The 24,452-nt window shown below is 32.9% G+C and overlaps 1 protein-coding gene across 1 annotated transcript in view; it reads right to left on the reverse strand.

The window, feature by feature from the left end:
• The window catches only part of LOC106074827 (DNA-dependent protein kinase catalytic subunit-like), a 91,571-nt gene that overhangs the window by 33,405 nt on the left and 33,714 nt on the right, over positions 1–24,452 (reverse strand). Inside the window, exons 30-63 of the mRNA XM_056018603.1 lie at positions 24,000–24,108; positions 23,609–23,733; positions 22,971–23,040; positions 22,666–22,853; positions 22,095–22,242; positions 21,716–21,794; positions 21,183–21,305; positions 20,771–20,865; positions 19,920–20,103; positions 19,247–19,354; positions 18,568–18,818; positions 18,133–18,268; positions 17,461–17,553; positions 17,237–17,301; positions 16,340–16,442; positions 16,093–16,220; positions 15,384–15,591; positions 15,099–15,277; positions 14,467–14,635; positions 14,223–14,288; positions 13,779–13,964; positions 12,724–12,802; positions 11,929–12,062; positions 11,510–11,629; positions 10,712–10,855; positions 9,845–9,996; positions 8,765–8,896; positions 7,803–8,036; positions 6,786–6,929; positions 6,294–6,467; positions 5,186–5,275; positions 4,069–4,279; positions 3,280–3,445; positions 2,224–2,457 (exon numbers count right to left, since the gene is read on the reverse strand). Of these exons, the coding sequence (XP_055874578.1) occupies positions 2,224–2,457; positions 3,280–3,445; positions 4,069–4,279; positions 5,186–5,275; positions 6,294–6,467; positions 6,786–6,929; positions 7,803–8,036; positions 8,765–8,896; positions 9,845–9,996; positions 10,712–10,855; positions 11,510–11,629; positions 11,929–12,062; positions 12,724–12,802; positions 13,779–13,964; positions 14,223–14,288; positions 14,467–14,635; positions 15,099–15,277; positions 15,384–15,591; positions 16,093–16,220; positions 16,340–16,442; positions 17,237–17,301; positions 17,461–17,553; positions 18,133–18,268; positions 18,568–18,818; positions 19,247–19,354; positions 19,920–20,103; positions 20,771–20,865; positions 21,183–21,305; positions 21,716–21,794; positions 22,095–22,242; positions 22,666–22,853; positions 22,971–23,040; positions 23,609–23,733; positions 24,000–24,108 (4,827 nt within the window). The remainder of the gene's footprint in view (positions 1–2,223; positions 2,458–3,279; positions 3,446–4,068; positions 4,280–5,185; positions 5,276–6,293; positions 6,468–6,785; positions 6,930–7,802; positions 8,037–8,764; positions 8,897–9,844; positions 9,997–10,711; positions 10,856–11,509; positions 11,630–11,928; positions 12,063–12,723; positions 12,803–13,778; positions 13,965–14,222; positions 14,289–14,466; positions 14,636–15,098; positions 15,278–15,383; positions 15,592–16,092; positions 16,221–16,339; positions 16,443–17,236; positions 17,302–17,460; positions 17,554–18,132; positions 18,269–18,567; positions 18,819–19,246; positions 19,355–19,919; positions 20,104–20,770; positions 20,866–21,182; positions 21,306–21,715; positions 21,795–22,094; positions 22,243–22,665; positions 22,854–22,970; positions 23,041–23,608; positions 23,734–23,999; positions 24,109–24,452) is intronic.

The following is a 24,452-nucleotide window of genomic DNA, read 5'->3' on the forward strand; positions in this document are numbered from 1 at the left end:
TGTTAACGAAAGAAGAACAGGATGCAAGATGGGTAGAGCACTTTAAAGAGACCCTTAACCAACTGTCGCCAGACCTAACTTACATATTCAAGGACCCCTCTCCAGACAATGATCTCAAGGTCAAGACAGACCCAATAACTGCTGAGGAGGTTACCATGGCCATTGCAGTGCTAAAGAATAACAAAGCACCAGGACTAGACATGATATCAGCAGAAATGCTAAAATATGGGGGACAGTGCATTGTTAACAGAATGACTGATCTCTTAAATCTCTGTTGGCGAACTTCAAAAGTCCCAGAGGACTGGCAAAAGGGAGTGATTGTAAAGCTTCCAAAAAAGGGCAACTTGGCAGACTGTAACAACTGGAGGGGCATTACTCTCCTCTCTGTCCCAGGCAAAGTTTTCAGCACTGTTTTGTTGAGACGGCTTCAACAGTCTGTAGATGAAAGGCTCAGAGAAGAACAAGCAGGTTTCCGAAGAGGCAGATCATGTACAGAGCAGATTTTCGTTTTACGAAATATTATAGAACAAAGTCTTGAGTACCAACAACGGCTAACGATCAGTTTCGTGGACTTCAAAAAAGCGTTTGATAGTGTCCACCGAGAATCACTATGGAAAATAGTTAGAGAATACGGTATACCAGAAAAATTCGTCCAGATCCTACGACACCTTTACAGTCAGTCTAGTTGCTGCATTAAAACAGAAGAGGGAACAACAGAGTTTTTTACAATCGAGACAGGTGTGAGACAGGGGTGCATCTTATCTCCCTTCCTTTTCCTCCTAGCCATCGACTACATAATGAGGAGAGCAATGAACCAGACTGCCTTTGGTATTCCATGGCATGAACAACTCCAATTGATGGACTTGGACTTTGCTGATGATGTTGCACTACTCGGGGCTACAAATAAATGCATTCAAGAAATGACGGAGAGCCTAGACAGAGAGGCACCCAAAATTGGCCTCCGCATAAACTTGGATAAGACTAAAATTATGCGAGTGGGATATAAGGCAAAGGGTGTCCCCGTCAGACTTGGCGAGTCAAAGCTTGAAGAGCTGGACAAGTTCACGTACCTTGGCAGCATCATAACAAATGATGGAGATGCTTACCATGATGTAGCGTGCCGAATAGGAAAGGCAGGGAGCATTTTCCAAAGGCTGCAGCCTATTTGGACTAGCCAAGCCATTGGACTCGAGACAAAAATACACCTTCTCAACACAATCGTCATTCCAACTGCTACATATGCATGTGAGACATGGAAGTCATCTGTCAAAATTGAGAAAAGACTAAATGTGGCTCAACAGAGATGGCTGAGACGGATTTTGGGAGTCAGTTACACAGACCGGATCTCAAACAAGGAAATCCTTTGCCGAACTGGGAGTCGAACACTTAGTGAGGTTGTGACTGAGCGTCGCATGAGGTTTGCGGGACATGTTCTACGTCAAAATGAATTACGCACACCAAGAGTTGCGATAACATGGAAGCCTAAACGAGGAAAGCGCAAACAGGGACGTCCTCGTATTACCTGGCGACACACCTTCATGGAGGACCTCAGAACAGTGGACACCAGATGGGAAGAGGCTTCAGACATTGCCAGTGACAGATCATTATGGAGACAGCTTGCCGCCCAATGCGCCGAACGGCGCGGGAGGACCTAAGTCTAAGTAAGTAAAAAAAAAGTATGCTAAGTTTGGACTTTGTGTGCCTTACACGTAGTTTGTTGGTTATATGTGTATTGCCATCACAACATGACAAGAACTCAAACATGCTTATATAAACACTACATGTCTGTGGTATTTTACGTCTCGAGAGATAATCGTTTCCTTTTGCAACTTCTTGTGTGACTAAAAAGGCCAATCCTTGATACACAGCTGAGGTCATAGGTTTGGCATATGTGATCTCCAGGCGCCGTTGCATTTTCACCCTTCTTTCTACTACTGTTGTGTATGGCATCTGCACTCCGGGAACCTTCCCTTATGCTCGCTCTCCATACAGATCTGTCACTACATCTATGCTCTAGAATGAGGAAACCGATCAGTCACTAAAATTCATGCAAAATATGATCCCTACACATAATACATGTAGGGGTGCCCAATCTGGATACATTATATAATTGGTGAAGCTTCAGATGTGACCGGCATACTATTACATAGTAAAGATATGTTGGAAGAACAATCAACTAAATTAGAAGAAATGAGACATTGAAAAATCATATTGAAGTCTTACCATCAGTTTCATCTTTATTTGCTGCTGGTTTGATGTTATTCAATGTAATCTTTTTCCATGCAAATGTCTTTTTAGCAGTAGCCTCCCCTTTCTGTCCTGGGATTAATAGGTTTCTATGCTGTGAAGAAGAGCCCACATTAAACAAAAGTTGAGAACTAGCCCCCACACTAGAGCCAGGGTCAGCATATGTATCAAGACTGCTCTGAGTCAACCAGTTGAATGCCCTTGCTGTGCCTGGAATTTAAAAAAAGTTGAACTTTTTATTATCAGATAAATGTTACCAATTATTTCATATCTCCTCTTAATCAGGGGCCATTTTTAAAAGCTTACGCTCTATTCTCACATTAGAAAAAACAAAAAAACCTATTTAAAACACTCAACATATCAACAATGACATATGCAAGAAAGGCATGGAAGTTATCTGGGAAAATCAACAGAAGGCTAAATGTGGTTCTGCAGAAGTGGATAGGACAGATTTTATGGGTCACAAACAAAGAAATCTAATGCTATACCGACCACATAATGAAGGTGTAACCGAGCATCACATGAGGTTTGCAGGACAAGTCCTCTGACAAAATGAATCACACATCCCAATGATACCAGTAGCAATAGCTAAGAAGTCTAACATATTTGGGCTTTCGGCATATTGGCACTATTTAGGCCCTGTCTTACCAAGAGGTCTAACAAGGAAAGTGCAAACAGAGATGTCTTTGTATAACCTGGGAACACACTTTCATAGAGGATCTCAGTGCAGTGAACACCAGCTGGAAAGAGGATGCAGAAGGCCAAATTCTATGGAGACAGCTGCTGCCCGATGCGCGGAATGGAAAAATGAAGATCATTATATCCCAACCCAAACCTCCTGCAAGATGACAGAATTCTATGGAGTGCCTGATGCACTTTTTGTGATTCGATACTAGAAATTTCCTTACGGATAATAAAGATTATTATTATTATTATTATTATTATTATTAAAACTCTGTTTTAGTTTTAAGAATATTGTTTACTCTTTTCAACATGTTCAAACTGATTACCACCTATCCAACTAATTCTCACCAGTCATATCCATGGTGGGAGTAAACTGGGGCACATCCTGTGTGGCTCGCAGCCCACCATCTAAACTGTCTTGTCCCGTTTCCATGGACTGGGTGGCAAAAGTGCTGGCAAAAAGTGGAGTCATAACAGCATGGCGTTGCCTCCAGGAGGAATGCACTGAGTAGTCCTGGATGATGAACAAACAAAACTGTCACCAAGAAAGTTATAAACAACTACAAGGCACTTAAAAAAAAAATTGCTTAATCTTGATAAATAAGGAGCTTTCAACAATTTAGATTTTATTGTGTAAAATTATTTTTTTAATGACTGTTTTCAAAATTAAAGTCAACATAAAGTTAGCTGGGTTGATTTAGTCAAAAATCTATTATGATGTGATTGATGTGATTAAATGGATACCAAATTAAAGGGATTACTTTCAGTAAAAGATTGAAAAGCTTTGGGTGAAAGATTTAATATTAGTGATATAATGGTTATAGTTTGTACAGTTCAATTAAATTAACTGGTGCAGTAGTTATTTAAGAATATTATATTGTTTGTAGGGGTTTTTTTTAATTAAAAGAATACAGACTTAACTCTTTCTCGCCTAACTGAGGATACCAACGTTGATTCTACCAGAATGTGGTAAATAATTAAGAAGAGAAAGAGTTAAGTCTAGAAGTTGAATTTAAATGTAAAGTGAGATAAAAAAAAAACTCAATAGACTTTAGTAATTTAAATGAAATTAATTATATAAGAAATAAAATAGCAAAATCCAACCACACAAGAAAAAACATCTGGTCATTTATTAACCTGAAAAGTGCATTCACTGAGAGCATGTTCAAAGATTTCCCTTTGGTAGTCTGGAGATTTAGATGTAGCCTCTAGCAGAAGGTTGGTGGCATATGCCAGGTAATGGGGCTCTGTGTTGGGTGAATACATTGCTTCCAGCATGGAGATGGTCCTCTCTAACGTCCCTTCTGGCAATCTGGTATTACTGCTCCAGAAATTCAGGCAAACTAGTCTAAAAGAAACCAATCAAAAACTTCATCATTGATAACATACTATAAAAAAAATAGAACTATAGAATTCTATGACGATTGTCAAAATAATTTTATTATCATGATAAAAATATTTTAAGATACAGGTTTATTCTTTTTTTTTAAATTCCTTTTGTATAGTGCATCTATCCTACTATAGCAAGCCCAGTGCACTCTGATCGAAACTTTTGTGGACATGTATGTGAAAGGGTGTCTGGGAGAAGTTTTCCGTGCTACCTTGCCTAAATTGGGATTCAAACTTCGAGCCATACGTTAGGTACCCAAGCAGTTCTTGCCACTCAGACACACATCTCACATGTTTTACTTGTCTTTCAAAACAAATACAGGTTTGGACAGTTAGGATAATTGGATATATATTTGGTATGTAATTAAAATTAAGCTTTATTTTCAGTATTGATTTTTATTCAAATAATATCTTAAATATGATCTCAAGCATTTCCAATGCAAATGTTTATGTGTTTCAAAAATTAAATTATTTTTAATCCTACATTGAAAATAAGCAATTATCTTATGTGTCCAGACTTTAACATACTTTATGACTAATGTATAAAATTTACAGAAACTATATATATATTATATTCAATTTAGAGAACAATGTGAATGAAAAAAAAAAAAGATTTACTTTCTATTTGTAGGTTTTTCAGAGATTTTGTGGAAATAAAGATATTGCTTCCTAGCCCTAACCTCCTGCATTAGTTTATTATGTCAGGCAATGTTCACACAAGTCAATTATGACAAACCATTCTTTCTGACTTCAAAATGATTTTGTTTAAACTGCAAGGATCTTAAAATTCCAATGCTCACAATCACAAAAGGTGTGTGGGTGAGTTTTCTAGAGACCAAATGTATAGAAAAGTTTAGCTCAGCACCTGCAAGCAAAGTCCTCATCACAAAGGCCTCTGAGTAGAGCTTCTTTGGTAAGGCTAATGATGGTTGCACTATCTTCATCCTCCATATCTCTGTGGACAAATGAATGGTCAGGAAATTAAATACAGATTTTAGATCCAAAAAAAGTTCCATAAAAATAAAAAAGATTAATACATATGAAAGCATAGCACTAGGGCATGGAAAGATGGAGCAAGGTCACATTAAATAGCTACTTATTCATGATCACCATGAACAGTTAAGTTCACATAGCCATGATTCGCTTGTAACATCCTGCAACATTAGATAAGTTATGGATATCTAAGAATAACCTTTTAATTAGTCTGCAATGTGTTTCTTTAATTTTTAATAACAATAATGAAAGCAATAATATATTATTAAGACAACCAATTATACATTCCCAACTATACATTACACATAAGTATGACATAAAATATATAAGTTTCTTACACCACTCCTTCCACTTACAGTATTTTGTAAATCAAGCTAGTCAAAGCTCACAAAACTATGGCTGCTAAGGTGACATTTCAAAGCCTTGTGTGACAATCAAAATTTTGCTGAATGGCCATCAAGCAACAAAGGACACTACCAAGGAACAGAGTAATGAGCCATTGAATGCACCTTAAAATCTCGTTGTTGGTCGGGCATTGGTCTGTAGCTCCAAACAGCTAAATACAACTAAACCAATGTAGGCGTATTATATTTTTCATATTGATGAACTTTAAATAACTTGAACAATCTTCCTTTGTGAATAAAATTCTCAATATAATTTTTATAACCAATATACATATTCAACAAGATATAGATCTTATAATAGTAACAAAATGAAACAAAATGTAACAACAAAAACACTTCTTTACTCTTTCACATCTCTGGGTCATCTCTAGTTCTCCTCTCAGCCACATGACTACTTAACATAAATTATGACAGACCAGCTCATGGTTTCATCATTCTGCCAAAAACTAACACTCTCAATTCTCATCATAACCTTGGAAGCACAAACATACACTCCATGACACTCATCTCAAGAGGCTCTACATAACCTTATAAGGCAAGAACTGTTCCTATTCTAGAATGAGAAAATGAGCTCACTTGTAATTATCATAAGACCACATAAAAATTTCCAGCATGATTTTCCTGCAGGCTGGGTTAGGATGGCCTGAGAAAGTGGTGCCAACTTTCAGAAAAGAGAGCAACTCTGAGCCTTTAAGTCTTGTCATCACTGCATGGACAATTTTCAAAGCAACAAGCTGTACATCTTCACTTCTGTTGGCAGACAATTTCAAAAGGAGATTGAACAACAATATAACATGATATCTATTTTAAATTTTTACATTTGTGCTGTTGTCAAAGTCTTACATTGTTTTCTGTTAAAAGGAAGGTAAAAAGAGGAATTATGAAAAACATTTCTAATATTTGCTACTTCTCTCTATCTGGCTCTTTGCAAACACAAGGACAACTATACTATATATTTTTTATTTGTATGAGCACTGTTTCTAGATTACAGACATGAACACATCAACTGAAAATCTGCATAATATATTAAATCACAGTCAAATGTACATTTGAACAAGTTTCACTGACCTGTGTATTAAATATTCAGACAAGCCTTTCAACTGAAGGTACACATTTTCCATCTCATCCACTTGTCCTAATAGAAGCTCCAGACACTGGACTTTGAAGTGACCGTGTAGTTTAGGTAGAACGTAGAGCAATTTACTTTGAAATCTTTGTGAAGATAAAATAGTGTTTGGACATTCAACAAGATACTTTCCTCTTTTGTAGAGACATTTGTCACACATTTTTTATTAACGGAGGCACACTGGCTGAGTGGTAAAGTGCTTGGCTTCCGATTTGGGGGTCCCTTGTTAAGACTGGGATTTTTTTATTTTGGGATCTTTGGGCACCCAGCTCTAATGGGTACCTGACATTAGTTGGGGATAAGTAAAGGCAGTTGGTTGCTGAGCAAACCACATGACACCCTTGTTAACCGTGCATCACAAAAACAAAACAGATGACCTTTACATCATCTACCCTATAGATTTCAATGTATGAAAGGGGAACTTTACTTTTTTTTTTTTTTATAGACAACATTTTGCCAAAATTTATACAAATCTGAATGCATATTAATAGGTAAACAAATTTTTTGAACAAAATTTTAAAGCAATTTAAGGTTTTAGCACACTAAAGTCATGTTGAATAAAAAAAAAATGCATTTCTACTGGCAATATAAACATTATATTGTTTTGTGAGTACTCCCTTTCAGAGCTTGCAATCTATGGAGGCAGATGATGTAAAGCTCATCTGTTTCTATAGCCCACAGTTAATAAGTTTCAAGTGGCCAAACCCTTTGCCTCCCCAACCAATGTCAGGTCCACTTCAGAGTTGGGTGGACTCAAGATATCCTAAAGATCCCAAAGTTCAGAATCTCAGTCTTCACCAGGATTCAAACTCGAGACCTGTCAGCTCAAAAGCCAAGTGATTCAGCACACTGCCACCACAAAATTTAAGTTATATTATCATACTGTTACCTCAAAGATTCTTACATTTTACATCTCACACACACTATCTTCCCATTCATCTAGCATGCAGAATACTTACTTGAAACACAGAGGTGGATAACTTAGATGAATGCAGTGCAGACATGTGATGAATATACCCAGGTTGTTATTGGACAAACTGGTCAGCTGGGCTATGGCACTGTCATGAAATGGTCCTTCTGTCTCCTTACAGTTCTTCTCCAGCCATTTCATGGCCAGGCCAATCACTTCTGCAGCTGCCGCATGCACAGCTTTATAACAGTTGCTCATCAATACACATAAAGAGCTGAGATATCTGTCAGAGAAGTACTACAGTTATCAACAAACTTATCAACAAACACATTCATCAAACTTAAAATAAACAGTAAGATAATAACAAAATCAACATGGGTCATTTATACATTAGAAATGGAAGTAGAACTCATTTTTTTTATCAATTTAATCAAACTTGCTGAATAAATTTTAATCAGTTTCAATTCTCCTCACACCAAAATGTCTAGGTGAATATTACAATGATTGCTTTTTAAATGCAATTTATTTTTTTTTTAAAGTTGTACGGCTTGAATTTAAACTTGAGGGCTCAAGTCTCCTCAGAACAATACACTAACCACTGTGCCAACAAAGTGCTTATGAACAAAAAAGGTTTTATTGTCATTGTTACCTAATTCTCTACATTAAGTATAAAGGGATCTAATTCAACTTATACCACCACATCTGTGAAGTACAAAAACAATTCCTGTATTTTCAATACCAAACAAAATAATTAATTTCCAATAGTTTATTAATTTGATTGATTTAATTTTAATTTTTTTTTTTATTGATTCTTATTTTGTCAGATACAAGAAATAATTTAGCAAAATTCCAATTTGATCCAAGAATGGGTGTGGGAGAAATAACATGTACAAGTTTTTTACCAGACAGAGTTGAAATAAGCTTTGTAAAAAGGTGCTAAGATTCAATGACAATAACCTCATTTAACAAGGCTAGCGCAAGAAAATTAAATACATTTCATAAGTGTTTTACCTATCTCTATCAACTGGTGCCACAGGACCATATGGAGGAAACTTCCCAGCCAGCACAACACCTAGAATCTGAATCCCAGTTGTGGATTTCATTGACTTTGGGTCTGTATTCTTCAACAAGTTGTAGATAGTGCTGCCGAAGAATGAATGCAAACAACATTTTTATGAATATCATCACAGAGTTGCACACAAAAAAAAACTTTTAAAAAAAATAAACTAATGAGTAATTTTTTAAAAGTTTTGTTATGCTTTTACAAATGCTCATAATTTTTTAAAAGGTTAAAAAAAAGAAAGAAAAAGTTTAAAAACAAGCAAAATAAAAAAAAAAGCTTAAATGAAGTGTGGTTGTATCAATTAGTTAGGATCAGTCATGTAGTTAAATTCGCAATAGATTTAGACTAACAATAATAAATCTGTGCAATTAGAAATATTTTTACCAATTTTGTTTAGTGCAATTTCATGCTTTTAGCTTTTTTAATATGTTATGATCCTATCTGGACCAATGGGTGGGGGGAGAAAGAACATGGTATCTGGGTTGATCACTATTTAAATCTATTTTAAAAAAAGGGGATTGACCTAAATTCGAACTTGTCGGCTAAAGCCTTCTCAGGCTTCTCAAGCCAACACGGTAGCCCCTCTGCTAGCTAAGAGCTTATGAACATGGAAGATTGGTCTATTGTTCCTATTTTATATTTGTGTTAACTAAAATTCAGACAACAACCTATTAAGGGGACTAATTCAACTTATACCACCACTTCAGTCAAGTACAATTTCTTTACATTGTTTGAGATAACAAACAAAATAATTAAAAATAGTTAATTAACTAATTGGTTAATTTTTTTTTTTAATGATAATGTTGTCAGGTAAAAGAAATAATTGATTATTTCAGCTTGATCCGAGATTGTGTGTCGGAGAAATGTGTATAAACTTTTAACCAGACAGACAACAGAGTGAGTTGATATAACTTTTTAATAACAAAACACTGCAAAAGTATCTATCAAAATTCAACTTGTATGTAATATTGCTACTGTAATTTTTACAATAAAAAAATGTGATGGTCGCTTAGGTCAATTGTACTTACTCATATGGTATGTCCACTCTGTCATGCCAGACTTCTAAAAGAGATTTAAGCAGCGTAAGATTGTTGCGATATATCTGACGTACAGGATGATATATGTTGTCTGAGACCAAGCGAACTATCCGAGAGGCCAAAGCACGCTCATCTGTTGTGTCCTAAAGTATAGGCAGGCAAATAACCTTAAGTGTTGATATGTGGTATAGACTTTGATTGAAACATTAATAACAGATTTTTTTTTTTACATGGCCCATGATTTAAGTTTAATGAGCTGTAGAATAAACTCAGGAATCGCAAAGACCTTCCTTCACGGAACAGTACCAGGAAAAAGACAGGAAGTGATAGAAAGACATCATAAAAGAATGTACAGGCCTGTCATTGAATGAAATTCGATCCAAGGCAAAAGACAGGAATGGAGAAAGATGGTAAGACAGTTCTTGTGTGATGCCCCAACGGTTCAAAAGACTAAGGGATAGTTGAAGGTGAAGGTTAAATAAACTATTAATTATCTTTCAAACACAAACAGAGAATGAAAAGACTAGGGATTAAATGGCCAGGGATTATGTGACTGGGAATCTTCTACTACAAGGTGGCTGCCTGGTCATGCAGTATGCCCACTGGACTCTTGTTCGGTAGTCTAGATGGTCCCAGGTTCATACCCCGCCTGCTGCCATCCTATTTGTCCTACAGGAGGTTTTGAACTAGGAAGCAGATTAACTTCTTAATGAAAGAACATCAGAAACATGTTAAAAATTTTACAAAACATTTGTTTACATTGTACAACCGGCAGACTAACCATCTCAATTTCATTTCACTTCAATTAAGGTAGACAAAATAAAATTGTAAACAAATATACAGGTGAGAAATACTTACTGCAGGGATGGCAGACTTGTGCCAAGTTATCATGGTGATGATTATGTCAACAGCAAAGTATGTCAAGCCTTCACCACACACAGTCTTCTCCAGAAGAAGTTGACCAAATGGCTTTAACCAGAACTTAGCATAAGGCTGAAAAATCTATTTCAGAAATGAAAATAGCCAGAGAAAAGGGGAAGACATTTAACATAGTTATTTACAAGATTTAATGAAGGGATATATATATATATATATGTTTACTTTTAATAATTAAAGGCATAAATAAATTAATATTTTTATAGCATACAAGCAATGACCCATTTCTATTAGCAAATAATTTTATTACAAAATTCCTCTAAATATTGGCACCACTAACAAAGAGAAGAATTGACCAAAATAGATAACCTAAAAACTTTGAATAGGGCAAAGTGTTTCAAAATCATACATATAAAAGAAACTATGGCATAGTATGTAAATAATATAATAGTTAACAAGTATTAATAGACATTTGTAATTAGAACAACCAAAAGTTGTTTCAAAATTAAAAAGAAAACATATAATAAACAAGATTGTACAAGATAAATTATTTAAAAAAAACACATTTATAATCTGCATTTGACTTTTAATTTAATAAGTCAAATGATGTATGTTTTTTTTTAATATTTGATGAAGGATATTTTTATTTATAGATTTGTATTTATAGATTTGATATTAAATCTTGATATCCATAAACATTCCCATTAGGGCTCTTCGTGTCCCAACTATCAAAGATAAATTAACCCATACATTAACTCTGAACTACCTGATAATACTTACCTGGCTACAGTTCATTACAAGTTTACATATAAAGAGCCTGACATTGACAGCACTGAATGCAGCAGACATTTTTTCATGCAAATAGGACATCCAAGATGGCATTTCTGTTGGTAGGTTTCCCTAAAGCAAAATAAAAACATTTTTTTTTCTTGTTGGTAGTTTTGACTTAGCTCAAATTTCAGCTGAAGCAATTTAATAGATTAAATTCTGAAAAGAAAACTACTTTTTTTTACTAAATTTTTTTAAAAACTTTATTAGACTTATTATTATTATTGTACTATCTAATTTCTTCATAAAAAAAAACAAATATTTCAACAATTTAAAAGGAAATATTGTTAAAATTTGCAAATTTCACAAGTTTAATTCATGTAAATTGATTTCCAAGTTATCAAGATACAATCATGTGTATTCATACTTACTGGTGAGACTTCTGGGGTTATTTTTGCAATAGACATATGTTTAATTACTGCAATCAGTGATGCCATTGATTCATGCCTGTTGAGAGCATCCATCTCCAACTCAATATAGTCTTGAGATGAAGGTTCTTCAGTAGCTACCTAAAGTTAAAGAAGCAAGCACATTTAGAACATGTGTTGTTGTTTTTTTTTTGGTTATACTGATAGAGAAAGTAGGTTTAAGCTATTTAAAATTATCTTCATCATGACCATCATGTCACAGTCTTAAACAATAAAAGCATTTTGTAACATTAACAGGTCTTTTGTAAGCTTCATTCAACTTTTCAATGAAAGCTGCGTTTTATTTTTAGCTCAAATATTTTAGTTTCAAACCATAACCTAATGAAAGATGAATGGTTTTCTTATTTACTCAGAGCCTTTAATGGATGGTTGATACCATCACATATGCATACTGATTGTAACATTAACAGGTCTTTTGTAAGCTTCATTCAACTTTTCAATGGAAGCTGTGTTTTATTTTTAGCTCAACTATTTTAGTTTCAAACCATAACCTAATGAAAGATGAATGGTTTTCTTATTTACTCAGAGCCTTTAATGGATGGTTGATACTATCACATATGCATACTGATAAATGGCAAGGTATTCCAAATAATGAAACATATTTATCATAAATTATATTTCCCATACACACCAAGAATCAAGTTATTGGGAAACGATCATTTCAATTAAAATTAAATTATTTCTGCACATTTTAAAATGGAAACATGACACTGATCTTGGAGACCAGATACACCTTACTTACTTTATTTTCCTGAGAGGCTGAATGGCCTCCCTTAGTGCTCCTGTCACTGGTCGTTATAGGATCATATAGCTCACTCTGAAATATAGACACATTAGGTTATCCACCCTGATCATTTGTAACACCAATCCAGTTTTGCAAGGAAGTAATATAATGTGAGAGGACATGTTGGCCTGGAGGGGAGGGATAGCTGTTTTTTTGTAATGCTTTTGTGCTGTGGTTTGCCAGGTTTAGATCTCAAAAACTATTGCAATCTGGCATCATCTTTTGTGTCTGGGATAGGTGCATTTGCTATTTATGGTTCTCCTTATGCACAATCTTCAGATATACAAGTCTATATAAGTAAGTCAAAATAAACAATAAATAAAAAGATATGCATATTTTATGCACATACATAAAACCATTCATAAAAAAAATTTTAAAGGCAGCTTAGATTAATCTTGTAAATAAAGTTTAGCGTTAGAAATGATTATCCAGTTCCAATATTGTCTTTCTTATGCTTCTTGCTTTTCAAAAGGAAATTCCTTAATTTTAAATTGTGCATGTAAAATACATATATACAAGTATATGTATGATCATGTTTATCTGCAACCCTAAAACAATTCAAAAGGAGTCTAGAAAGATCCTCATTTTTCTTCATTATAGTTATACTATTGATCTCAAATTAGTTAATTTGAGGAGGCCATACTAAATGGGATGTACGTATGACCTTGTTTGTGACAAAACATGTGAGAACCACTCTAGCCATTGAGTAAGTCAAATTTTTGTTTATCTCCAGAAGAAATGAAAGTTATTAACAATTAGACTAGCTTTATACGTTTGGGACATTCCTTTCTCCATGCCATAGTGTGACAGTCATACCACCCGGCAACGCAATTACCCAAGATACACAATAATTTACTTGAATATCAATTATATTTTATTATCAATACATGAAATGTATACTTAAAAGATTAGCAACAGTCGTTTAGATAGAAGGTAAACAAATGTGTAGTTAAAGGTCAAAGTTTTATTATGATTTTTTTTTAAATGTTACAAGAGCTAAACAACTTACCTGCCAGTTGCTGGACATGTTGAAGTCAAACTGATTCAGGTCATCATTCAAACTACTGTCTGCCAGATACTGTGAGGCCAGGTGAAGGGAAGGTGAGGCAGACTCATCTTGGCCATTGGATTCAGCTCTCATCTCATGGGCAATGTTGCGGATTGACACAAACTTTTTATGTCTCTGCACTGGAGACTGAAGGGATACAAAACAAAATATTACTCATAACAATAAAACCCAAAATTAGTTGTCAAATAAAAAACCCAAGATTTCACTTCAGGAAAGAAGATTACAATATGTAGATGGCAGTTCAAAGGAAAAATAATAAATTGTTTACATATGGCTGCATTTGTATTTTTCTAACATTTTTAAACTAACATTTGATTAGAAATGTCTATTTGAAGAGTTTGAATAGAACATTAGATAGTTGGTTATGCATGTAAAAAAAAGTACCTTTACTTCCACAGTAAATTCATACTTCTTGTTTGTGTCCACAAGATTTTCTAGAAGAAACTGTCCCTAAGCAGGAAAGCAAAAAATTTGTTTAGTATATGTAGGTTATTTATAAGATAACTAATTATAGTTTGTTTGTTTTAAATGTTTCAAAATTGCCTTCACAATTAAAGATTATTACATCATAGGCCTATCTCATGCACCCAGAGGTGCATTTGATGAGACTTAAAGACCCCTACTTTACCTTAGAAATATTGTCTTGGAATAAAAAGCCTTTGTAAAACTTGAGATCAGTCTGAACACAAGAAATAATGGCAATCAAGAGGTTGTATGCAAAGCAATGATACTGGCGCCGCAGATCAGGAAGTAGAGTCTCTCCTCTCACATCTTCACTTCTGGCTTCATGAGCGCATCTGCCATAGAAACAATTCATGTTAGTTGTATGTAAGAATGGCTTTATTTTAAGAGAATTCTTTGTTTACGTTATACAATTATCTGGGAACATAGAATTAGTTGGTATAAAAGATTATCAACTTTAAAAATAAAGTCAAGCAGTGTTCAGCAAAGCTATTTGGACATGTGCTGACTTTTTTAAAACCATAAATTACAGTGTCAAAGATTCCAATCTATAAAGAAATGATTAAATAAATACGAGATTTAAACAAGATTTTTTTTTCAAAATTCAGCTAAGATAATTTTAAGATCTTACAATGAGTAATGTCAGGTAGAAAAAAAAATGAATTTAAAATAAATTTAGGACATGCTGAAATATCTAGAAATGATTATCTAAAATTAAAGAATGCAACCAAATGGAAATTAATTTTTATTGTTTGTTAAAAATAAAAAGAGTAAAAAAATGTCAAGAAACAAATCTACTTTGTAATCTTTTGTGTCATCTCTTTGCCTGTGTCAACTTTTCCTTCACATAACTTTTGGTTGATGACTGAGGTCTGGGAATTGACTTCCTCTTTACTCAGCCTAGCATACATGATTTCAAGCAGTTGAAAGCAGCCAATCTTTGTACTCAGTTGATTCTCGAGTGCAGACTCAACATTCTGAAATGGGTTCATAAGTATGCCTTTAATAATGAAAATAACGTTCAGACGACTATATTACACAATCAAAAATTAAAATGAAGTATAAAGGAACTTTAGTTCTAACTTTGTTCAGAGTTTGATCAAGATATCTGATGATTTCTTGAATATGACTGCTGAAGAACTGAACCAATGCAGAAGTGGATACAACTCGAAGGATGGGAAGGCACACATTTTCAACAGCCGCCCTACGAACGTGTGGTAGGTATGAGTTGTCATTGACAAACACAGAGAAAGGTACATCCATTGCTAGAAGCTGCTGGTCTAATGGCAGCCTGGAAGCAAATATAAAATATTTTAGATAACGAAAATTAATATCTTTGGGGAGAAATATATAGAAAATAAATTAGTTCTCATAAAAACAAAAACAAGGTTTCAGAAAATAAATTAGTTCTCATAAAAACAAAAACAATGTTTCAGAAAATAAATTAGTTCTCATAAAAACAAAAACAATGTTTTGAAAATAAATTAGTTCTCATAAAAACCTAAACAATGTTTCAGAAAATAAATTAGTTGTCAATAAAAACTAAAAAAAAAGAACTTAAAAACTTAAAACACTAAGCTTAGGGTGGAAATAAAAAACATTCTTACTACTTAGTTTGCAATGCTTTGGATTCTCTTTTCATGAAAGCTAATATGATTTTTAGCAATTTCAAAGTAAAATCTAAATGTGGAGGCAATAAGAACTGTAAAGGTAACATCGACTATTCATATTTTTCCTATAGCTTCATTGAAATGTTATACTGCATACAACAAAGCAAACATTAAGAGACTACCTTTGAACAAATCTGTTGATTCCCAGCTGAATGGCTTCACTATGAATGTGCTCTGTCTCCCTACAATACACACTGATTACAATGTTTAACACCATCAAGCTGCCTGTCATCTCCATAGCAACCAAAATCTATGAAGTAAACACACATTAAATATTTGCATAAATGTGGATAATGAATTAGAATAATGAACATTTTTTTTTTTTAATAAATATATGTAAAAATTCAGTTCGTAACAAGTGAAACTAACTCTATCAATGGCTGTAATGTAGTCTTTATACTTGGAGGTTCCTGGTTCAAATTCTGTGCTAGTTAGAGGAAAGTTATCAACAATGAACCTATCCAGAGTTTCCCTGGAGATAAAAAATAAACATTGCTATTGTCAAAAAAAGCTTTCTACCCCTCTTCTATCAAAATACCAGAGTAATCATTAAAAGAAAACATTCGTCAGTCATCTGGTACTACTCTTACATTTATTGATGAAGTCATCTGGCAATGAGTCATGAGTCTATTAAACTTACACTTAGATTTTTACTCTTCTGTTTAAAATTATTGTGTTGATATGAAACAATAAAAAAAAAAGAACATGTAACCTATGAATAACACACAATAACATGTAAAGGTGCGTTGGCAGAGCAGTAGTAATAATAATTGTGGCTTTTATATTATAGTGCTACTTATAGCATGCTCAGAGCGCCATGGTCCAATCTCCTTTGTGGACCAGTGGGGGAGGGGGTATCTGGAAGAAGTTTTTTTTTGTGCTGCCTTTAAGCGCTCAGTGAACACAACTCTGCTAGAGTCAGGTGTCAAACCTTGAGCCCCCTTCATAGGTAGCCAAGCTAAGTTCAAGCATACTTAGCCCCTTGCTTGGCTTCCAAACCAGGGGTCCTGGGTTCCAATCTTGGTGAAGACTTGGATTTTTAATTTAGGGATGTTTGGGCGCCTCTGAGTCCACCCAGCTCTAATGGGTACCTGACATTAGTTGGGGAAAAGTAAAGGCAGTTGATCGTTGTGCTGTCCACATGACATCATTGTTAACCGTGGGCCCCAGAAACAAATGACCTTAACATCAACTGCCTTATAGACCACAAGGTCTGAAAGGGGAACTTTAGAATAACCTGTGGGTAAAACAAACAAGCTCACTTACTTCAGATATTTATCCTGTTGACTTTTTGCAGTAACAAAAAAGGGAAGTAATACCAAAGCTTCATTCTGTGTTAATAAAATCAGAATATTACATTTAAACAACAAACACTCAACTACTTTATAAGGTCATTTTAACACATAATCACAAACACTATAAAACTGTATTAGGATATCATAAATGTCATAATTAAAAGAATAGTTTAATGATAAAAAAAAAGACAATACCTTTATTGCCATGTTGGTTTTTGGGTCTTTCAAAATACATTGGTACATATCAGAGAGTGATTGAAATGTTTCACTGGAAGAATCTTTGGCTATCTGATTAAAAACAGTCAAAATATTTTTAAAATCCTTTTAAAAAAAAACAATACTTATCTAAGGGAAAGAACTTTATACTTACAACTATATTTCTCATTTTAAGGAAAGAACTCTGCACTTACATTTATATCTCTCAATAATGTAAAAGTGTTTCCCCTTTTTGATATCAAACAAAATAATTAATTACCAATAATTAATTGAATAAATTTTTTTTGTTTTTTTTCTATTGATTTATGTCTTGTCTATGCCAATGCATAATTCTGCAAAGTTTCAACTTGATCTGAGAATGGGTGTGGGAGAAATAGCATGCATAATTTTTTTATCAGACAGAAAGACAAGAGTGAGTTGATATGAGCTTTGTAAAAATAGAGACATACATGCATTGGTGAAGTAACATGCTAAAAAAAAACATTGCTTTTTTTTTAAAGCTTTATTACAGTAGAAACAAGCTTGCAACACAACAAAATAAAACTTTGCAGGCTCAAAAGAAAAGACAAAGAGAGCCAAGAGAAATTTGAGGGTAATTAAAATTTACCAATTAAAATAAAAGATAGATACATCAACACTTTTATCAAATACCTGGCCATCTATAAGAAATAACTTTGTCAAGATGAGAAGTAGCAGTCTCTGATTGTCTGCCGATGATTCTCCTTCCAAACAGGATTTTTGCTGATTTAAAAAACCCAGAATAGCTTGACAAAGTTTTACACCAACACTGAAATGAAAAGTAAACAGAATGTATTAGCCATTACTGTATTTCTTCTTGGATCGAGTTAATTGTAAGTTGTATAAAATGTAAACTTAAAGTGAATGCAACATATTTAACTTTATGAAAGTCAGGGAGTTAAACATTTCTACTATTTTTACAGTTTTAGATGTTTTATTAGAATTACAGGTTTCTTTCAAAAACATTATCAATTTATTTTTTTTATAAAAAAAACGTTCAAAAAGAATTATAATAGGATATCCAAAGAAAGCTTCCATTAGGCTTTAATAAATTAACAGTGCACTAACTTTTTACGCAGCATCCTATCCTTAGCCACATGATCCAAAACAGCCACCAAAAAAGCCCCAACACATGTCGTATCAAGCATTGATGTCTTCTTGACAAACATCTCTAAAATTTCTGGAACTTTCCCAACGACTGACCCAGCAATAGTAGAGCTCATTAAAGTTAAGAAGTGATCACCATGGTTGACCTTGACACCACCAGAGAGACCTTGAACTTGGGTTTTGTCCAGCAGTTTCTCAACCAGATCTGATATCTGTAATAGAAATACTTCATTAGTGTTTCTAATTACTTTTTACATAAGCAAGTAATTTTAAGCGATTTCTAATAATCTTATTTAGAATTTAATATATAGAGTTTAAAATATTATACAATAATAAGCAATCAAATATTTAAAATTTAATTTTTTCATTTCTTTTAAGCAATTTAAAATAAATAAATATTGAGGTACATTTTGAAAAAAAACAGTGTGATTAAGTTCATGAGCACAATATTAAAAGTACATCTTCTATAAACTTTTATATTAAAGATATACTTCAACGTTTCTTACTTCTGTTTCGATTCAAAGTGCTGCACAATGAATTAATATCACTTTTTGAACATTTCAGTTTTTATCAATGTATATGTAATTGTGAAACATTACAAACATCCAAATTAGACAAATTGGAACTAAACTCTACTTACTGGTACATGAAGCTCTAAGGACAGTATCAGTAAAGTCTTGGCTAAACTCAATGCCGAAGGTGTTAGTGTTACTAAGGACAACTCACCATCTTGATGATCAACAATGCCCTGGAAGAAAGTTTAAAGTAATTCAGACTTCAAGAAATATAACAACCTATAAAAATGTGATTAAAAGTATAAAATAATACAAGTTATGATGTGGGACAATATTCAAAAAGAAAAATGAACTACTAAGATGCATCTAACAAAATGGGTCCAAAGCTTCAAATTTCAAGTATGGCTCCAAAACGAAATGCAACTTTTTCTATTAAAGACAGCAAGAACATTAATTTAGTTTGAAATTAATTTACTTAATAAACAATTATGATTAGATTAATAATAACATGTCTAGAACTTATAAGAAATGTCTTTTAATTAAAGGTAAGATTTGAAAAAAAGAAAGCATAGTTTAAACTGGTTTATTACAAGAACAAATCAGAAGTCTAGTCTACATCACGATTTGAATAATATAAAATAAGACAAAAATTTTAAACCGCATACAAAAGAAAAAAAGCAGGCAGAAATTTCATTTGTGAATAATGAAAATTAATGTCCAAATTGTAATAACTAAATTAATTTATTGTCCATTAGTTGATTATTTTCCAGTATAGCAATATTAAAGGGTAAACATTACCTGAAATACATTATTTAACAGTTGGACAGCCAAACATTGTTTATCTGAAATGTCCAATTTGGGCAAGTGGTCAATCAGAAGTCCAGCAGTGTGCAATTGTCTGTAGCCCTCCAGCATCAAAGACAAGTGAGTGTAATTTGTTGCTGGACTCATCAGATTAATGGGTAACATAGTGACCAAGTCACTTTGACCAGAAGTGGGGGAAAAAAGTAGGCATTAATGTCACTTGGTTATAATAAACACAATTTTTCACATAACAATTTTTTTTTAATTCTGATGAGCTTTTCATGTGAAATAAACTCCACATTATGAACTGAATGTTTTTCAACTATATGTATGATTTAGTTTTTAAACATATCTAGTGTTAGACACTTAGTATTATTAGTTTATATAGAGATGCACCATAACTGACAGACTTTGAACGCAACTAGTGACGTTATGACTTGGATTAGAGACTACTTGGAGACAGAAAATCAGTTGGTGATAGGATTTCTTAGGGATAACACATATTTTATTGACAGAGACTCGACTGTGGCGTTTTGCTGTATTATAACCATCATCTGAATTGTTTAACCGTTTTTGAACTCATCTATTCACTTGTTAGCTTTTGTGTGTGAGTATATGTTTTTTTGGTTGATCGCATTGAATACACCCGCACAAGAATCCCAGAGATCTCCAGAGTAATCTGTCGAAGTCAGACAGGCATCAATAACTACAAGATAGGCACATCACACTAGTGTGTATGTATGGTGGCATATGTTGAAAAAAAAACTACATTTATTTCTTGAAGTATAAAACTTTAGGATCTCAATATTTGCATAAATTAAAAACTTTTAAATAACAATGTTTACCATTCTCCTGAAAGTTCCTGTTTTAGAGCATTCTTAAACTGAATCAAAATATCACTGGGTAGAAATTTGCTCAGAGTCTGAAGACAACTTTTCATCTAAATTATTTTCAATACAAAAAAAAAGCAAAGAATAAAATTGGCTTTCTCTGGCAGTACAAAATAGTTGAGCAATTTCAAATGATATGTAGCTGTCAATACAAAGTACAGATATATCAAATATATCTTTTGAAAAAGAAAGTTAAATGCTTCTATTAGTATATCAACAACAAACTAACTGATATGAGAATCTAAATATCTTGTAACTATGTATGTCATACTATAAAGTAACACTATCACTTTTATAATTACGTTTTAATTGTAATTGCCAGTATCCACAAAAAGTCAATATTTTTTTAAGTGACTTTTTATATTACCTCTTTTGGTAAATTGAGCATAATTTCTGTATCAGACATGTTGAAACCTAGAGTGGAGGGTTTGATTACACAGTAACATAGTAGCCGCCACAACTGATAACACCATAAGCTTGAAGGCACAATCTGAAGTAGGTAAAAGGATGTTCATGTTTAGGTCAAAAACTAAAATTAATAGCACTAAATAAATAGTAACCGCAGGTATAACAAGAAATACTTTCATGTAATGAAATATAATGATTCAAAACAAAAAGCATATTTTGCATTAAGGCAAAGAAAGGTTTCAGAAAACTATACATTATTTTATGCTAATTATGCTAATTAAAAATATTTTATAGTCAAAATCTTCTTGTTATTGTGATGTGAGCATCTATTTTAATAAACTATATCAACTGATTCTAGAGCATAATTATATTTTATCATGATCTAAGATATACTTATTCTAAATTGAAAAAAAAAAAACACAAGATATACTAATATTAGTTTCTAGATATTTTGACTGTAGAGACATTGATTCTAGTTACACAAAACAATACCTCTTTTAATTCCTTAGAAAACTTTGCTATTAATATGGACATGAAATTCCAGAATCTTATAATAACAGTACACTTCATCCTGTGAAACAAAATATGTATGATGTGTTTACAAGGGAACTAGGTTGTACTGTTTAAGACTTAATTTACTTTGTTTGACATCTACAGTGAAATATTCTGAAAAACAAATAATTAAAATGTTCATTTGTTCAATCTTGACATGAACCTATGTATTTCATTTAATTGAAGGCATAGTGGCTGAGTTGTAAAGTGCTTGGATTCTAATCTAAAGGGTTTGTTGTTAAAATCCAGATTAGGATTGTTATTTCGAATTTTGACTTCTACCAAAAATACAATCGATTAGAAACTTATAATTAGCTACCTGTTGTATTCTTCTATTTCTCGGGGTGTAAATGTGAAATTATCTCTGTGGGAGAAAAGACGAGATGCCGCAGCAATGTCATTAAAAGCCAATCTCTTCAAAAAGAACTCAAGGCTCACAAAGATACAACTTCGTTCAGATTCCTTTCCTAAAAGAATATAAGTGAAATTTAATTTTTTAAAACCTGGCCACATGTTCTATAATGAATATAAGTTTTATATAACTTATTAATTTTCCTTTGTTCTCTCTATTAGCAGGGCTCCACAGTAGTATTGTGGCCAGGTTTTTGTGTATGGTAGTTTGAAATGCAAAATCAGTGGATTTTTTTTTTCAAAAGCTTTGGTGTAAATCATTTATCCTTCAATGCTAACCAAACAAATGTATTTTGTTTGCTTTACAAGAGCAGCATTTTTAATATTAATCCATTGCTGGATGTTAGTGCTCTTTAAACACCTATATAATGAAATCGTCATGCATCCAACAAAATGACATTGGTTAATTTAAAATATTTATATGCCACCCTTGAGATATTATGTAATACTATGTAATTTGATCAATAAAAAAATACTACCTTTAAAGATCTGAGAGGGGATCATGAGTTCCTGTCCAAACAGCCAACAGTAGCAGTCCAGCGCAGCCAATAATAGATCAAACCATTCTCTAGCTACTTCCAGAGAAAATGTTTTTCTATATTCAATCATAGTAGGATGAGCTAGGATACCATGTGACTCACTGTAACCTTGACCTCCACCTTCAAATCTATTTAGGTAATTTTTTAAAAATTAAAAAAAAAAGATCTTTCTATTCATATTATTTTTGTATAATTTTTTGTGTGTGTTTTATGGATTATTTCAATGCATCTTTAACAAAAAATACCTTCTTAAAAAGTAAATAGGTCCTTCAGATTTGTGGAGTATTGCAAAAAATGCACTTGGTGTTTTGATTCCTTAAAGAAAAAAAATTGATTTTTTTTTTAAATAGTTTGATATAGTAGGAAAACAAAGTTAAAATAAAAAATTGTTATCATTTAGCAAAAGTGTACAATTGTTTGGCCTACAGAAACTATTTGTGTTATATTTATTTCATAATCTATATTATTTTTAGAAACTTTTTAAGTTGACATCCTAACTATTGCTCTGTCTCGTTCCATGTTTAAATGTCACTTGTAATGGAAGAACAGAACTCTTGTATAGATGGAGTAGTCTTCCTATTGCAAAAATGTTTATTTCTTTTCTAAATGAAGTTGTTTTTTTTGTTTTGTTTTTTTACCAATAATCATGTTGCTTGTATGCACTTTAAAATAACCAAATTTACCTTTATATCTCTTAATAAAAAATATGTTTAGATTAAGTACCTCATTATCGTCAAAGAAATTATTGAACTTGATACTAGAATTATTAGCTATTAATGATCCATGCACATCTATTTAATTACAGTTACAGAAACATTTTAAAGATTTGAGAGGAATATTTTGTACATTATATGTAGATGTAAATAAATGTGAACAAACCTACCTGGTAAAAGAACACAAAGATTGTACACAAGTTTCATACAAGAATGTCTGCATTCAGTTTGAGGATTGCCACATTGTCTGGTTAACCATCTAACAGCAAACTCCAGCTTTCTGCTGTTCCATGAACTGAATTATAGAACAATAAATCAAATGAAAAATAAAATATGTAATGAGATAAGAAAATCATATTTCTTAAATGAATAGAAAGAAATGTAAAAAAACAGGTTAAAGAGAAGGGGAAATTTGACCATGGCAGGATATAGTTACAGCAACAGAAACATTTGTCAATGGCAGGATATAGTTACAGCAACAGAAACATTTGATCATGGCAGGATACAGTTACAGCATTTGGGATATGTGTCAATGGTAGGGATGTGTATTTAAGTGTGTACCTTGGTTCTGGTCTGATTTTTGGTCCTGGATCTTTCTTCAAAATGTCAACTTTGGTCTTCATAATTCTTTCCAAATGTTCCAGAGCTTTCACACACTGTTCTTGTGTGCCTAGGAATAATAGAAAAAAATTTATTATAAACATGCACAAGTGTTATGTATGGTTGGCTTCTTTTAATATGGTAATTTAAGATGGCTTTGTGCTAGATGTATGATGCTATGCTTTTACAAGATAAAAGCAAAATGTATGTTTTGTTTTTTTTTGCTTTAGGTGTATGATGCTAGATTTAGAAAAGCACTGTAATATTAATTAAGCTATTACAGTAAAAACATTTTGTCCCAATAGAAAATAGGTTTGTCTAAATCTAGAATAAAAATGTTTAAATCACATTTTATAAATATTATAACAAGCTAAATAATGATTTGCCTTCTAAATTTATGATAAAGTGTCATCC

Source organism: Biomphalaria glabrata, chromosome 2, assembly GCF_947242115.1.
Source record: "Biomphalaria glabrata chromosome 2, xgBioGlab47.1, whole genome shotgun sequence".
Lineage (NCBI taxonomy): Eukaryota > Metazoa > Mollusca > Gastropoda > Planorbidae > Biomphalaria > Biomphalaria glabrata.